The sequence below is a fragment of the Actinia tenebrosa genome, unplaced genomic scaffold (genome assembly GCF_029948245.1).
Source record: "Actinia tenebrosa isolate PJP-AT-01 unplaced genomic scaffold, QUT_ActTen_1.0 PGA_scaffold6__47_contigs__length_16458017, whole genome shotgun sequence".
NCBI classification, from domain to species: domain Eukaryota; kingdom Metazoa; phylum Cnidaria; class Anthozoa; order Actiniaria; family Actiniidae; genus Actinia; species Actinia tenebrosa.
The window spans coordinates 10692097-10709001 of NW_028292583.1; the positions used below are offsets into that span (position 1 = coordinate 10692097).

General features: G+C 36.6%; 2 protein-coding genes and 1 long non-coding RNA gene across 4 annotated transcripts; 1 reads left to right on the forward strand and 2 right to left on the reverse strand.

The window, feature by feature from the left end:
• Nucleotides 1-143: 143 nt before the first annotated feature.
• Nucleotides 144-8814, reverse strand: LOC116287348 (high mobility group protein B3). Of its 2 annotated transcripts, none has more exons than XM_031694021.2 (5): nucleotides 8655-8814; nucleotides 7796-8067; nucleotides 4437-4685; nucleotides 2393-2507; nucleotides 144-2156 (listed from the first exon to the last, which is right to left on the reverse strand). In XM_031694021.2, the coding sequence occupies exons 1-5, from the start codon at nucleotides 8659-8661 to the stop codon at nucleotides 2137-2139; spliced, it is 663 nt and encodes a 220-aa protein (XP_031549881.1). In that variant the 5' UTR covers nucleotides 8662-8814; the 3' UTR covers nucleotides 144-2136. The 2 variants fall into 2 exon arrangements, with proteins under 2 accessions (XP_031549881.1, XP_031549880.1); XM_031694020.2 differs by lacking the exons at nucleotides 7796-8067; nucleotides 8655-8814 and adding exons at nucleotides 5859-6175; nucleotides 6694-6861.
• LOC116287351 (uncharacterized) lies at nucleotides 6925-8121 on the forward strand. Its single transcript, XR_004196060.2, has 2 exons — nucleotides 6925-7087; nucleotides 7885-8121. It is a non-coding gene; the product is annotated as an uncharacterized LOC116287351 (long non-coding RNA).
• Nucleotides 8815-9513: 699 nt separating the features above from the next.
• LOC116287347 (zinc finger MYND domain-containing protein 10) lies at nucleotides 9514-16888 on the reverse strand. The gene is made up of 16 exons (XM_031694019.2): nucleotides 16788-16888; nucleotides 16355-16397; nucleotides 16025-16090; nucleotides 15323-15436; nucleotides 14968-15021; nucleotides 14502-14581; nucleotides 14098-14155; nucleotides 13534-13622; nucleotides 13261-13301; nucleotides 12783-12845; nucleotides 12629-12711; nucleotides 12082-12171; nucleotides 11739-11864; nucleotides 11097-11218; nucleotides 10794-10919; nucleotides 9514-10139 (listed from the first exon to the last, which is right to left on the reverse strand). The coding sequence occupies exons 1-16, from the start codon at nucleotides 16880-16882 to the stop codon at nucleotides 10073-10075; spliced, it is 1317 nt and encodes a 438-aa protein (XP_031549879.2). The 5' UTR covers nucleotides 16883-16888; the 3' UTR covers nucleotides 9514-10072.
• Nucleotides 16889-16905: the final 17 nt, after the last annotated feature.

The following is a 16905-nucleotide window of genomic DNA, read 5'->3' on the forward strand; positions in this document are numbered from 1 at the left end:
CCCCGCCATACATTATGAATGCAGCCTAAACTTTTATGCAAATCTGCATCAAAAATTGACCGAAACCACAAACCTTGGTGTCAGGCCCCCTCCTTAAGGCCAAAGATTGCAAATTATGGGTTATAGATTATAGGTCTTCAAGATTTAACTAAACACAAATTTTATTTCATCTTAAAACAAGAAAAATGACATGCATATGGAAATGCTGTTGCATTGTTTAGTGAAGTCGGCACATATCAAAACTGAAGGAAAACTACAGATGTATGTTAGGTCTAACGGCTTAAAGTGCTTCTGAATTACACAGGCAAAAAATCTTGGAAAAAAATTTTCAGGACAAAATAGAGTTGGTGGACGCCAATCAAAGGGTTTTCCAGCTTGTCGGAAAACACAAAGCATTTAAGGGTATGTTCCTATGGAATGTCATGGAAACGCACTGATTGACGTCCACCAAAACCTATTTCGTCAGGATGGCAAATTGTACGATTTCATGCGTGTGACTGATATTTGAAGCACTATAATACAAATGAACAATCAAAATGTACTTTGTCAAGTTCGAAAAATACATTTTTAAATGATGTGTTTTGGTATCTAACAAATGGTCGGATCAAAAACCTTTCTATTTGGATTTACTGTGCTACAACATAACCCAAGTTTTGTCATATATTGCCTGCTAAAAATAACTGCTTCCAATTAATTTGCTAATATTTTGGTACCATCTCTTGTGTGTGCAAAACTTTTTCATTTGTACAGAAGCAATCACCCTCTTGGTTTGTAACTTAGAAATACACGACAAAACTCACATCCTGTCTTACTAAATAGAGATTGCATTACAAGTATGCTCTATCTACAGATGTAAAACTAATGATCGGTACTGTACTCAATCTTTGATAAAAGTTGCTTGAAAATGAATAATATATGGATCAGCTTTTTTCCCAGCTAGTCTTTTTTTGGGGCTAAAGCAACCAGTTCCTCTTGCTTCTATGTTAAGGGTTCAGTAGGGTTTGAAACCTCATTCAATCCCTTGTAACATATACTGACTGCAGAGCTCTAACTTTCTATGATTTTTGTAATGGCGGCAGTACTGTTAAGATAATTGGTTTGACTGAAAAAAACATGAACACTTCACCAAGATGCATAAATTGCAAACCAGCAAAAAACAAGTAAAGTTAGCAAAGCAGTAAGGACATGAACATCTTTGCTAAATGTAAGCCACGTTCCAACGAAATTCAGCTTGGCGAAATTAACATTCCTCATGATTTGCAAAATTTTTTGAAATGAATCCTCATAAAAGACAAACATGGCTATTAGATCTCCACCTTTTTATCTATGTATAGCTCTAGAAAACATCCAAAATTCACCCATGAGTAACATTTGACAATGACCCCCCTCTGATACAGAAACTCTGAAAATTCTAGAATTTACCCACTTTGTTTAAGGGAGAGAGGAGAGGGGTTTAAGGGGTTTGAGGGACTTGACTTCCTTTTCTTTCTCTCACAAACAATCTGAAACACAGTTACTTGAATGGAACCTTCCCAAAAGTTTCTTGGATGATCTTGGGCGCAAGGCTAACATGAAAATACAAACAAAATCACACTGTTTCTAGATGGAGTTTGTGGCATTTTTTTTGTACCATGTTAGCCTTGCATTCAATAGAATTTCAAGGGTTCATTAATACTTATTAATACTATATGTTTACCTATTCTGAATTTCCTAAACCACCCCCAAAAGGGGAGGGGTGTAGATGTTTTCTTGAGTTACACACCTGGATATTAAGCCATGGCTATGGTTCAGCCATATTTGTTTTTCTTTATACCTATAGAATGAGTCCTGATATGTACCAGTAATCAAAAGCAGAGAGTGAGAGACACTGAGTAAAAAAGTCAGCTATTCATAAGTAACACTCATGCTTGAAATGAGTTATTAAAATCACTGTGCGACACAAAAGCACTGACAAAATACTACAATTTTCACAAAAATAAAATATATCTTTAAGGCAAACACACAAATCAGAGAGAAAAACTTTGACTGGCATCACCAGCAGTGTCAATATAAAGAGTATAAATCCAAAGTATCCAGCGACTGGAGGTTATAAACACTATATCTACTTTACATGAAGGATGATATCATGGAACAGCACTACTCATCATCATCGTCATCTGAAAATGAAAGAAAAATTGTTAAATTCGTTGAAATAGGAGGTATGCAGGACATGTTTTTTTATGAAGGAAGTCAAGAATAATGGACAACTGAAGGGCAAGAGGGGGCAAAAGAAGACTTGGAGAGTGGATGGAGAGAGAGAGAAAAAGAGAACAAGACTTGGCAAGTTAGAAAAATGGGGGTTTGAACAAAGCAATGGTTCAGAACAGCAGCATATAGTAAATATGTTACTCACCATCATCATCGTCATCATCTTCATCATCATCGTCTTCTTCATCTTCCTCTTCTTCTTCTGGCTCTTCTCTCTTTTTGGGCTTTGATTTCTTTTCTGGTTTTGGAGCATCCTTTATCTTTAATTGTAGTTAAAAATAATTAATAATAGAGCAAAATTATACATTATCACAAAAACCAGCATGAAGTTTTATGTACAAGTAGATGCAAGTTGACATTTCATGCATAAGAGTTCAATTTTTGGCAAAACATGTTAGCATTCCATCAAAGAATAATCAAAATACTTGCATTCTGATAGGACTTTGACTTAAAATACACAATCTACTGGAAAAGCTTATAGACCTAATCCAGAATTTTCCCATTTCAGACAATGTGTCAATCCCTAGAGTATTATTTCTTTAATGGTTGCATTTGAGGTGCATTTATTGCATACAATACGATTACACATTACATACATTTGTGAAAGTTTGCTAATTTGCAAAAAAATATCAAATATTCGAAATACCTTACCACCGTTTTCATTGTGTGCTGATAAACAAAAGTTTCGACTGAGAAATTTTTGAAATAGACTTACATCAATCAAATAAACCTATGTTCACTTGCACCTCTTCTTACTCTAATGAATTAAATTATTGACCCTAATCTATTGTCCGTTTTCCCTGTCGCAACTGTTATCTCAACCAACGCAAGCATGGAAAACAGTGGTAATTTATTATTATTTTTCGTAATTAAAATTGTTGACTATTATATTGCTGTTTCATTAAATGAACTGAAGGCATCACAAAAAATGTCAAAACTTGTCTCAAAAATTATAATTTTATTTGGGTTCTATATTATTAATAATATTTGTGCTGTTACACTACTGTATTGTTTGAAAGAAAACCGTTGAAAAAGGATAAAATAGACAAAAACCCAGAAAAAGTTAAAGTATAGGTAAGAATTAAAAAGAAATCCTGCTCACATATAAAATGGATCAGAAATGGATCCCATGTCAGAGGTGAGTTAGAAGCACTTTTATGACATGGGACCAAAATATGCTATAGTTTACTCTGTTGTCCCTGCTGATAATATTGTTTCAGCACCTTTCCCTCCAAAATATTTCAACTTTGCAAATATCACAACAACAAAAATAGGACATTTCTATAGTATGTCATAATCATCCCTGTTTTAGATAAGGCAAGGTTTGAGGAATCTAGGTAAGGGGTTATCAAAATTTTCATACAATCCAAAAAATTTAAATTGAAACAATGGGATCACATTAATTTTATCCTTTTGATGAGAGGGTCGTAGATTTTTGTGTGTGATGTCAATGTAAATAATTTACACACACACACACACAAAATGCAGAGGTCACATTATTTATCCTCTTGATGAGAGGATCGTAGATTTTTTTGTGTGATGTCAAAGTAAATTATTTACATTGACATCACACACACACACACAAATGCAGAGGTCACATTATTAATCCTTTTGATGATAGGGTTGTAGATCTTTTTGTGTGGCGTCAATGTAAATCTTCTCCTTTCCTAAGAAATGAATGCCTCTCCCCATAAAAAACCCTTCCACTTAAAGTGCTTATAAACCTTTACACAACATTTTCAGACTTATTCTTTAAAATAGCGAAAATAATTCAACATTTGAATGTCAAGTCTTTGAGGTACCAAGGTTTAATATTTCCAATATGTTAATGACTATGACGTTACATAAGTGATTTGAGTTATTTTGTGGCAACTTTTAATATTGAACGCTGGACATTTTTTGAAAACAAATTCGTAAGAACCTTTATGTGAGTCACGAGTAAAAGGGTGATGATTTAAAATACTGTACTCCAGAACGAGTGCAGTGCTGTATATTAAATGATCATAGTCATTAACATATTGAGAATATAAACCTTCGTATCTCAAAGACCTGACATTCGAATGACAAAATATTTTCACTATCCACTATCTAAAGAATCAATTCTGAAAATATTGTGCAAAGGCTTATAAGCAATTTAACACTTCTATATCATTCATTAATACTATAAATGAATATTATCAATCAGGTACCTTTTCCCTGTAACTTTCCATAGCAGCCTCATATTTCTTTTTTTCTTCTGCTTCTTTCTTTGCATAAGGTTCTTTATCTTTGTCGGTCATTGACCTCCATTTTTCACCAGCGAGAGCAGGGATTTTCTGTCCATCTTCTAATTCAACACCAGCCATCTTCTTTCTAAATTCTGCCAAGAATATAAAATATGCAGTCGGAGCTCTCTTGGGTTTATCTGAATCTTTTGCGGGCAAATCCCCCTTACCACTCTAGAAGGAAAAAACAAAACAAATTCAATTATTTATGTAAAAAATTAATATCATAATATTAAAACAAACATGCTTTGTAACTTATATTATACAGTGTATAAAAATTCAACAAACGAAGAGAAATAGGTTGATGGCATATGTATCCAAAATGTTACCTTGAACTTATAACTTTGATCAATTGTATCATCACTTTATAATCCCATATAAGCAACTACTGTATTATTTTCAGGGAAAACTATGACTCATGGAATCAGTCTAGTATAGTTTGGGATGATAAAATTAATCTTCAATAGGACTACATGTCTGTCCAATTCAGAAATAATTGAATTTAAAAAATTCCTCTGACTGCCAAATTCGGACTTGGCCTATTAGCCTCCTCCAACTTTGTCAGTCCTCAAAAGTTTTGTAATCTAATTATTTCCAAATTGGACAGCAAGTAGTCCTATTACATATACTAACCCAGATATATTTAAGGGTCAAACCAGTGTTTAGCTATTCACCAGTGAATTTTTTGAGTAAAAGTTAATTTTAATGCAATTTAAGTTACTATAGCAACAATGTAACTTTGTTACAACTGTAATATAAAATAATGTAATTATGTTATATGGTAATAAGGAATTTATTCGCATTTGGGCATCTTCAGGGATTACGATGGAATTCCTCGTCATAACCAATATTAAGACTGAAAAGCTAAGTTGTATCACAAGCAAGAGCTTCACTAATGGTAGATAACTTGGTGTTAAACTTTTACCACTGCTGGTAAATTTCTACCAATGTAATATCAATATCCATTCTATCAGTTAATACCTTTGCAAAGCTGGTAGGGATTGTTATTTTTATTTAAGAAAATATTCAACTGTAGTTTATAATATTTGAGATGAACTCAAAAAAATACATAACTAGCCTTACAAAAATGACATTTTATGAATTTCTTAAAAATTATTTAAACTTGCTACTCTAAAAAATACATTTTTATTAGTTTAACAACTTTTATCAAGTTTTAAAAAAAAATTTAAAAAATTTTATCAAAAAAACAAAATCTTGGATTTAGTCACGTGACATGTTTAGTTCTCAGTCCGCAGTTTGGTTCAACAACGACAGCCGCCATTTTGTTCCTTCGAGGAAAAATTCACAAACTACAGCTAAGACGCCGTTTGTACCCCATCTTCTTACCTCCTTATGGTAGCGAGATTTATCTAAATCCGCCAGTTTTTGGAAAGGCTTTTTATCTTCGTCCGTCATTTTTCTCCAACGCTCTCCACAAAGTTTAGCTACTTCGTTCACACCAGGAATGACTTCGCCTTTCTTGTCGCATTCCTCTTTCAATTTGTTTCTGAAGTCTTTAGAAAAGAAGATGTACGCCGAAGATGCTCGTTTGATAGCAGACTTCTCCTTCTTCTTTTTCCCTCCTCTCTCCACTTTTTGTTGTTTAGCTTTCTTTGGTGCTCCATTCTTGGCGCTGTCGACAACTCGCTTCTTTCCTTTCGTTCCTTCGCGATGCGAAAGAGAAGAGAAAACAACGACATGTTTACAGCGCTTAACCTCCAACGACACCCAAGGAGTGTGCTTTTAGGCTAAAATTTAGGCGCTTGAGGCGTTTGTTCAAAGCCTGAGTTCAGATTTTTGCAAAACATCGTATCCCGGTCTAACCGATAAACACACATTCATACAACGTCTGTAAACACGAACGCAAGAACTTCGCCGAAAACAGTGCTCAAAATTCGAGCGCACGTCTTGGCAGGCCTCGATTTCCACACTAGAATATATAAACTAAGACATTAAAGTGATTTTAGGCTGAACTCAGGTCGAAAATAGTGCAAATTTTTGGATTCAATCTGGGTCATACAAGCTATGTACCACATACATGCCCTACTAAGGCAGTGTATGAAGGCAGTATATAGTGATATAAGAAGGACAGTAGAGAAACAAGAGCGCTTAGTACGACATCCAAAGGGGCGCGCATTTAAAAAACAAAAAATTCATAAAAAATCACTCAATCAAAATATACCTTCCATTTCACCGTTTTTGCTCGTCGGAGTAAAGAACTGGCTTATTTTCGGAGTTTTTGAGGTCTTTGAACTCATTCAGTTTGGTGAGGTGGAAGTTGGTAGTTTCAGAGGCAGCGCGCAGTAAAAGAGAAAGATGCTACAACACAACCAAAGCACGAGGCGACCTGGCATGAGTTAGACGCTAACCACTGCGCATGCTCGCCTCTAGCAATTACACTTCTCTCTTTGATTGATGTTACAAGATTGACAGCAAAACCTCTAAAATCTTTGCAAAATAACCTTTATATCGACGTATACAGGAAAATGCTTCGATTTATTAAGCCAGTTTTCGATGCTGGAGCAAAGGTCTTGTTCGTCCTCCAATCTCTCGAAGGGCCCAGAAAAATATCTCGGGTAAGTCTATTGTTGGTTGTACCAAGAAATCCACGGCGGGAAATCCAGCAGAAAAGAGATTCTCTCTATGCTTTGTTTACGGTTTCCAATCTACAGCTTAGAGTAAAATTCCCCTCGATGGTTCTCGCATAACTGAAGCATCGTATAAATCTCCATACAATTACGACGGGAACTTCTTGATATGCGAAGTAGTTCACGGCAGTTTTGTTGTTCTTTTACTCGTGATCTTGTGTTTACTTTATGAATTTACACGCACTACTATATCAGACCTCATTTGGCTGGAATAATATACCTAGTTTTGTAGTTATACGTAGTTTTGTAGTAGACATAGAGAATACAATGGTTACTATAAATTTTATCTGGCTGCAGAGTCATTAACTCTGGGCTGCACGATAGCTTCTTCATGGTTAAGTGTTAATTAATTACAGAATTTTTAGAAAAAAACTGCTTATTTTTGAACAAAAATCACTTCAAAATATCAAGTCTTTTCATTAAGATTTTTTAAAATCCGATTATAGCTAACATCTGTTTATATAAATTCTAGTATAGAATTGATATTATTTTTAAGAAGTCTTTTAGATATTCAAGTAAATTAGGTGGCTGGCTTGACCCCAATGTTTTATGGAATCGGCATCCCAAGTCGTTCGGTTGCCTCCATGTTTTATAGATTATAAAGAAAAAGAAATAAACTGTTTCTATAATTTTTACCTGTTGCTGATATCTTTCCTTGTCTGCTTTTGCTTTTAATTCATAAGGCGCTTTGTCTTTTTCACTCATGCTCCTCCATCTTTCTCCAGCGCACTTGGCAACTTCATTCACTTTCGAGTTATCAAGGCCTTTAGCTGCCCTTTCTTCACGAAAGTCCTTCGTGAAGTACAAGTAAGCCGAGAGAGGACGTTTGATCTTGGGTCCATCATCAGTTTTGGTCTTCTTCTTGGATCTACCCTTGTTGGTTTGCGCTGCACGCTTTCTCTTTGCAGCTGCATGCACCAAGAAAATAAAATTTTGGATTAAAACTCGAAATTATATCGAAATTCTAGAGTGGCAATTAAATTGAAGCAAACGGTCGTAATTTTTCTTCCAAAATGTCTATCCCTATCCCCTTTCCTCTCCGCGATCCGCTTCTTACTGCATGATGTATACTCACTACACACTTGTATATCCATACATTAATTCTACAACTACGAGCCGCGCGCAATCCAACGTGAACAGCCAAATTCAAGCAAACACAAAAGCCTCCTAAAATTCGAGCGCACATGTCTTGTGGCCGTTATTTGTTCAATAATCTTCTATTTTAGATTGCGATTTGAAATTAATCAAGCCGGGTTGGTGAAGTTTGGCTTTTTCTAATCAGTAACATACAAGAATCTACACATACATTTCTTGTATCTGTACCGGCCATACATTTCCTCTATTCGAAACATTTCTGTAAACTATATAAGAGATGTTCGAGTATGAACGCTGACGCTGAAAATTATTCAAAGCGGACTTCTAGCTAAATTTAGTCTTATTGAAAGATATATTTGAAGGAGAAAACACATTTGCAAAAATAAGGTCGAATACGTACCTTCCATTTTGATGTGTTGAGATCTTGAAAATTTGCAAGCGTTGAGTAGTGGTATATATCCTTTACCAGTGAGCAGTCGCTACAAAGCGTTGTATGCTATAGAACGAGGACTATTATAGAAAGCCTTGAATAAGGACGCGATGATGCGTCGCTCTGCGCATGCGTCATTTCAAAGTGTTTATACCAGTTACGTCAAGGGTCACTGATTACGCAATTGTTTTAGCTTGTGTAGCGGTACTTTAAGGGGAGGGGGAGGAAAGTCGGCAAAACGCTCAGTTTCAAAGGAAACATAATAAATTTCTTCGGTAAACTAGTTAGTCTAAATGGTTTGGATTATTGATTGCCTTGAAAACGTTTGCTGGGCATTTCTGAAATCCGTTAATAAAAACGCTTAAAACTGAATATCGCAAAGTAAATTTGAGGATTCACTGATTCACTGCGCCACCTCTGAAATCAAAAGCCCGTGGAATTCCCAAAAGAGATCTCTGTTTGCCGACTAAAGTTTCCTGTCCATATCTACAGGTTTAGTACATTTTTTTTCTTGAGGAAGGGGGAGGGGGGAGGGGGGGGGGGGGGGGGGGAGTGGGGAAGCAGCCACTCTCCTTGTAGCCTCTAGCAGACGTTATGATGAGACCGACACGAATGACTGCTGCAAAGAAGATACTACTCCCATCGCTACGACACTGCTTTTTTTGTAAATTTAGGAGAAGAACTAGAGTTGTTTTTTTTTTTTACATTAATTATAAATTGATAATAAATCGTAGTTTCAATATATTTTTTTGTTTAAACAAAATGAACCCTGCTGTTTTTGCTAATGGTCGCCAGCTGTGCCCAAAGTATTCAATCTAACTCACCGCTGTAGCTTCTAAAAAGCATACTATTTTGTTTAATTTCAAATATTCCAGAAGCTGATTTTAGAAACTTCGACAACATACTCCACCAATCATGACGCAGTAAATCCAAGGCAAATTCCTGCAAGTTCAAGGTAGCCCTTCAGAGCCAACTCTGACCCTTCGGAAATGTTATTCACCCGCCTACATTTATTGAGGACATCATACACAGAGAAGGAATGTACAGCTACTCAATAAACCACGTCCAGATCCGCCCTTCTAGAAGAGGGAGACAGGTTGTGGATGTAGACTAGGCTAGCAAAAAGCATATGAAAGTGCTGGCAACTCAACGTCTTTCACTCGTATTCTATAACTTTCATGACAAGAAGAACTTGGACACGGAAGAAGCGTACAGCTTAGAAGTGATCGCTTCCCTTTTCAGAATGTCATTCTCTTGAGTACTGTTTTTTTGCCATGCCGATAATCCTTGCACGATTACATAAATATGGATCTTATTTCCATGCAGTCTAAAATATGATATAAACAGGATTGAGCCTTGCTCGTCCTCAGTTTGGGTCCAAGAATATTCTAATTGTCCTTCGACATCACGTGGCATATGGGTTTGTGTTTGGGCCAGTCCTTTACTTGGCACTCCCTACAGAACAATATAGTATCGTATTTAACAAATGAAACAGCTTTTTACTTGCTCCGTTCAGTAATAAAGCACACAGGTGGTGACGTAAGCACGAAGAAGTGTAAGGAGAAGCACGAGCCGTAGCCGTAAGCGCAACCCTTGCAAGCCCTCGCATCCCTGCAACCCTGCAACCCTTGCAACCCCTGCAACCCTTGCAACCCCTGCAACCCCTGCAACCCTTGCATCCCCTGCAACCCTTGCAACCCTTGCAACCCTCACAACCCTTGCAACCCCTGCAACCCTCACAACCCCTGTAAGCCTCACAGCCCTTGCAACCCTCTGCAACCCTTGCAGCAATAATCTGAAAGTATATTTGCAGCACGTAACGCATGATTCAAATGTGGCAGGATGCGCGACAACAGTGGACAGCATATGACACTTTTGGCTACAACCTTTGCAGCCCTATGAACCAAATGAACCAATGAGAAGAGGCGTTCAGACAGGCACTTTCCTAAAATAATCCCAAACCCCCAACATCTGCACGTTCTCTTAGGAGTAAAATTGATATCAAAGAAAAAAGATATAGATTTTCGGTATTTTACTTGCAGCCAAGCTTGCAAGTTTCTAGAGCCCCTTATGCCCACGTCTGTTTTCTGATGAGCATGCGCACTTTACCTTTTACAATACCAGACATTTTGACATCTTGAGCATCTCTTGGCTGCTGCTTTACCACATGCTGCACACTTAGGAGGTTCGCTGATGAGATCTTCTAAAGCATCAAGGTTATAGGTCGCTGCTAGCCTGATAGAAGAAACAATGAAGTTCATAATGGAGCTTTATCACACTACATCATGTTTATTCCCATGTGAATAAGAACCTCTTTTCAACCATGAGTAACCTCACCCAGAGGTGGTTGAATGCGAGGCCATGCACGAGTCAACATGGACTATTATCAAAGTGATAAGAAAAGCTACTCACTTCTGGGCTTGCTTTTTTACTTCATTTTCAGAAGGTAAAAAGTATTCTTTTCTCTGATGTTCTGCTATTTTGTTCCATTTCCCTGTATTTTGCTTCAGCAGGGTTTCTCGTATTTCAGGGAGCTAAAAAGAGAGAGAGAGCAAGACAGATTTAGCTAGGGTTTTGTAAACAGTTTCTTAATAGTTCTGACCATTGACAGTGATTAGCTTGTAAATAACGTGTATCAAAGGTGAGGTCTATAGCAGATTAAGCAAAGCACAGCACAGCACAGCACAGCTCAGGATAACATGGCACAGCACAGGATGACACTTTGCACAGCACATAACATCATGACACAGCACAGGATGTCACGACACAACACAGGATGACACTTTGCACAGCACAGCACAGGATGACACAACACAACACAGGATGACACAACACAACACAGGATGACACTTTGCACAGCACAGCACAGCATATCATGACACAGCACAGCATATCATAACACACCACAGAATATCATGACACAGCACAGCACATCACAGGATGACATGACAGTACAGGATGACATGACACAGTACAGGATGACTAATGTTGATATGGTATAGTACCATAGCATCACCATAGCATGACAGTCAGGACTAGTCATCCATACAGTACCTGCTCAAGAACAAGATCCTTCTTGACAGCAGGTGGTTCCATAATAGCAAGATGTTCCAAGTATCGCTGCACGTCAATGAGACTAGGGATCTGGTCCAGTAACACTTCATTAAGATATCCTCTTAGCTGATAACACAAAATAATAAGATTAATGGTTTGAATAAATATGTTTATTATTCATACGGCATAGCACATGATGGCACAGCACATGATGAACAACATAAATATGCTTATAATAAACTATTATTAATCATTATCATAATAATTATCTCAATTAATAAATTATGGAACAAATTGTCAATATAGAGAATTTTCTGATCAAGTCAAAATTAGGACATCTTACCTTCAGAATTTGTGCTTTTTTGTAGTCGTTCAGCTCATATTTTCTCTGACAGTCTTCTTTCAAAAGAAGATTGAATAAAGCAAGCCATATCTATTGAGCAAAAATGAATAAATAGAAGATTTGTGAGTTCTTGTAAAATCTTCAAATTTTATCAAACCCTAATAGAGCATCTAGGCTGAGCAAAGATAGGGCATGGCTATCTCACAGATAAAAGTGGAATTTGATTAGATTGTTAGGTTTTTCAAAGGGAAGAAAACCAGAGAAACCAGAGATAAGCCCTGAACCCAAAAGAGAAACCTAACAGTCTCTACTTGCATGTGATGCTGAGCTGTTGATCGAATCCAAGACCCTGTCAGCAAGTGAACCATCGCTACACCACCCATGCTTTTTAAAAACCTAACAAGCTAATATTAATATTCCCTGTCTAAGAATATTAAGGAAGGAAGGAAGGAAGGAGAAAGGAAAGAAGGAAAAAAGGAAGGATAGGAGAAAGGAAGGGAGGGAGGGAGGGAGAAAGGGAGGGAGGGAGGAAGGCAACCAGCATTACCTGTCCATCTGTCTTCGTAAGCTGTAGTCTTTCCCTTTCATCAACAGTTCTCCACTTTGTATCAATAAATTTTTCTAGCTTTCCTGTGACAAGACAATATTTTCAATATTTTCTTTGGACTTAGGCACAGTGCTACAGTTATTGTTTTCTTTACCTTCTTTGTTCCTTCTGACCCAGGGAGGGTTTTCTACTAACTGAACCAGAACAACAGGCATGTCTAAAAGAAATAAAACATTAATTTATTTAACATATACGTTTTTCTCCTCAAGATAATTACTTGGACTGTGTAGGCATTATCTGGTTTTTGGATGGATGGGTGGGTGGATGGTTAGAATGACACAAACCTACTGATGGATGGGTGGGTGGATGGAATGCCAGATGGGGGGGTGGATGGTTAGAATTACACAATTACACTGTAATTATTGATGGATGGGTAAGTGGAAGAAATAACAGTTTTACTGATGGATGGATGGATGGATGGATGGACATGGAATGACAGATGGATGGATGGAATAAGAGATGAACTGATGGTGGGTAGATACATGTACAGGGTACAGGTACTAGATGGTTACAAAATGGATAAAAATGTATTTAAATGAGAAAAGGTTATTTTTCAGAAAAAAATTTCTTACCGTGAGTATTTAGCATTCTTGTCAACACACTATATGGAAGGCTAGCAATGACAAAAGTAATAATAAAATGTTCATTAAATGGAATAGTTCAAACATCAAGGAATTCCATAAAAGGCAGAGCCAAGTTTTATGAAGGGCGGATAGAGCAGTGCGACAGATAAATCATTATCCAGTGTCATCCAATAAATTTATCAACTGGATAAGTTGTATACATTGGATAGTGCTATCCACTCTTCGTAAACCTGGGTGCTAAATGTAATGAACAGCACCAACCTGTTGATATGTTCAGTAATGTAGTTAAGAATTGAAATAGCTTTGACACACACAGTGAATTTGATATCATCATCTTGTCTTTGTAATTCCTGAAAATATCAAAAGTACATGACATGAGCATAAAACAGTCAAATTCTTTCATTTCTCACAGTTGTACAATGTAATACCATTTAACATCTTTTTTTTGTAAGAGAGGAGTCAGATATAATCTTGACCTATTCAAATTATCAATCCACATTTAAATAAAAAATTGTAATGTTTTAATGGTTGTCATTTAGTCCCCTATGCAGCTGCTATTAGTGACCTCATGCAAGACTCAATCCCAAAAGTAGCTTAGAACTTAGGGGAGTAAGCATGACGACATTAATATAGTGCTACACATAGGAGCCTAATCATGATTCTAAATGTAGATGACTTCTACAGTACCGTTAGATATATGGCTGCAAAATGGCATGATTGCAAAAATTGACAATGCTGTAGTACGACATTCTATAAACTGCAGTCACAGCTTATGAGATGGCTACCTATCCAATCAAGTCAGGCAAAATTTGCTGTGTAACTTACTTCGATACTGGGATTTGAACTTGCTGTTGTTTCTTTCTCTGTATCTACTTCCTCTTGACTGGAATAAGGAGTCCAAACTTGATTATTAAAATTACTTGATTAAATATCAATTAATTTTAGATAACTAATATTTCAGCAAGCTCCCAAGGAAATTCTTAACTTATGATTTTAGAAATGCTATTTGCTGGGTTCTTGGTATGTTTTGAACAAAAATGGTAAACAAAGTCATCAAATGTTAAACAAAGAGTCAAACCAAAATTCCAAACTAAAAATTGGGGCCAAAGCCTCCCCCCCATAAATCCATCAATGGTAAATAATTAAAGGCAAGAGAGAGGACTTCTATAGTCAAAAGTGGTAGAATACTACTGTAGTAGTATTAGTACGAGTAAAGTGTCCATAGTTACCTTGCTATCAAATGGGTCAGTTTTCTGTGACAATAATCTAGTAAATCTAGAATGCTTTCCTCAGCTGCTTCACAAGATTCCTGGTATTCAAAGAAAGTTTAAAAAAGAATGCATGTTGATTTAAAGCAGACTGAAAAGACTTTGGCTAATCTAAGGTATAATCAAGGGTGGTGTAGTGGGTAGTGAACTCTGACCCTCTCACTTCTGGGGTCTTAATATGGTTCGATTCCTGGACTTGTCATCATACGAGTAGAGTAATTGGGTCACTACATTCAAGAGTTTTTTAAATTGTGCACAGTTTTCATCTCTCTGCAGCTGGGAAAGTTAACATAAGCATGCATTTTATCTCAAAGCCTATTTAAACAATCTCATGCAACTAAATTATGCATTGGATATGATTGGCCAAATAGCCAATTCAGGTGCACTTCAAAGGCCCACAACACTATATTAATAGGCATATACTTACCCTATGATATAGGACAGTCTCCAGTAAACCAATGAGGGTTGCTTCGTGAAATAACTAAGGAACAACATGCACATTAAATTGAATAACTGATAAATACTAACACATCATCGAGTCAGTGTTAGAAATTGATGAAAGTCATTTCAAATATCAATGTGACCCAGTTATATTAAAGTAAATTTTTAATAGTCGAACTCGGGTCGCATTGATGAGAGGTGAGCACTCTCACTGCTACGCTGCCTGTGCTTCCCTATTTTATAATTTAAATCCCCCTCCACCCCAATAGAACCTAAATCAGCAACTATGACGTCAATGAAATTTTATATTGCAGTACATATTTTATGGAGTTTATACTCACTGCAAAGTACAGGGGTAAAGTAGAAGCTGGATTGAAGTCTGACTGGACGATCTTGGGATATACTTTAGCCTTCCACATTTCAGTTGCAATCAACTCATGAATAAGAACTGGAATCTAGTTTTAATAATACAGTATGAAATGTAAAATCTGGAAATTTCCAAGCTCAAGTGATCTCAGACCAGACTTATATCCTCTTTTTGATAGTACAATCATATGATATATACTGTAAGGACTGTATAGTATTGTATAAAATACTTGAGATATAACATGTACCCTGATTGGATGGCTACCAAGCTTATATCAGAGGACATTATAGACATGCTCGCGCCAAGTGGTTCAAAAATATCTCCTAAAAGCAATATAAAACGGCTGCTTATGTCTCTGTACTGTGATATGAACACTCTGGGAGCTGTAGAGCACTTGAGAAGCAAGAGAAACACTCAGCCACGCCTCATGTTCCTAAGGTTGCTTCTCTTTTGCTCTACAGCTCCCAGCAGTGTGTTTATATCACATTACAGAGACATGCGTGCACATTTTATATTCCTTAAGTAGAAATACACATATATAAAAGGCATCTCTTGAATCCTCCTTAGGGAATGTGAAACCATGTGAAGTTCGTGACTCCGCTAATGAACATAATTTCCAAATGAGATAGGATATGCTGTCAAGTGAAACCAACAATAAGCTAAGATTACTAGTTACCTTTCCTAAAGTTATGAGATAATCTTTGATGTATTCATCTGTTTGAGTTGATGCACAAATAACTGCCTAGAAGTCAAATATGTAAGACTTTCAAGGCCCAGTTACACACTGTAACTTTTAGCTGAAACTTGTGTGCAACAGTATTGTGAGAAAAGTTTCACAGGGGTTGTTCTAAAACTCATATCGCCATGCTGTTGCACACAAGTTTTAGCAAAAAGATTCAACGTGTAACAGGTCCTTAAGATAAAAAGCTTTACTATTTATATATATATATATATATATTTGCAGGTAACCTGAATATTAGGAAGAGCATACACAACAACATTTTACCTGCATATTAAGTTTCTCTATAAATTCATGTTGTGTTAACCATCTAAATAATAATAAATAATGAATCTATCATTAATGATATGTAACAAAATTACACTGAATTAACTTGTTGACTTTAAATCGAAGTCCCCGGGCCCTCCCCTCTCTAATGAATATCGAAGCATTGACAACAGTGACCAATGGCCTCAGCTGTTATTTTTCTCTTTCTCCCCTAACTGTCTAAACGTTTTAACCTTGAGCTACCAGAATCATTTACTTGCAGAGCACTAATATTAACTTAGGATGAAACCAATAATGCAACTTAATTTTCAGGTATTTTTTGCAAATGACGGCCGCGTACATTGGTGTCAGAGGCCACTCAAAACAAATGCCTACACTAGACCAAACCATCCCTAACACATTCTAAATATCTCTTACAACTCAAAACACTCACTTTGGGCTCCCAATCTCTGCTATAGGGAAAGTTTTGAGCTCCTGAACGTAAAGTTCAGCCTCGGAAGCCAAGAGAACTGTTCTCATATCCGCCATTTTGTTTTCTTTGTGAAGCCATG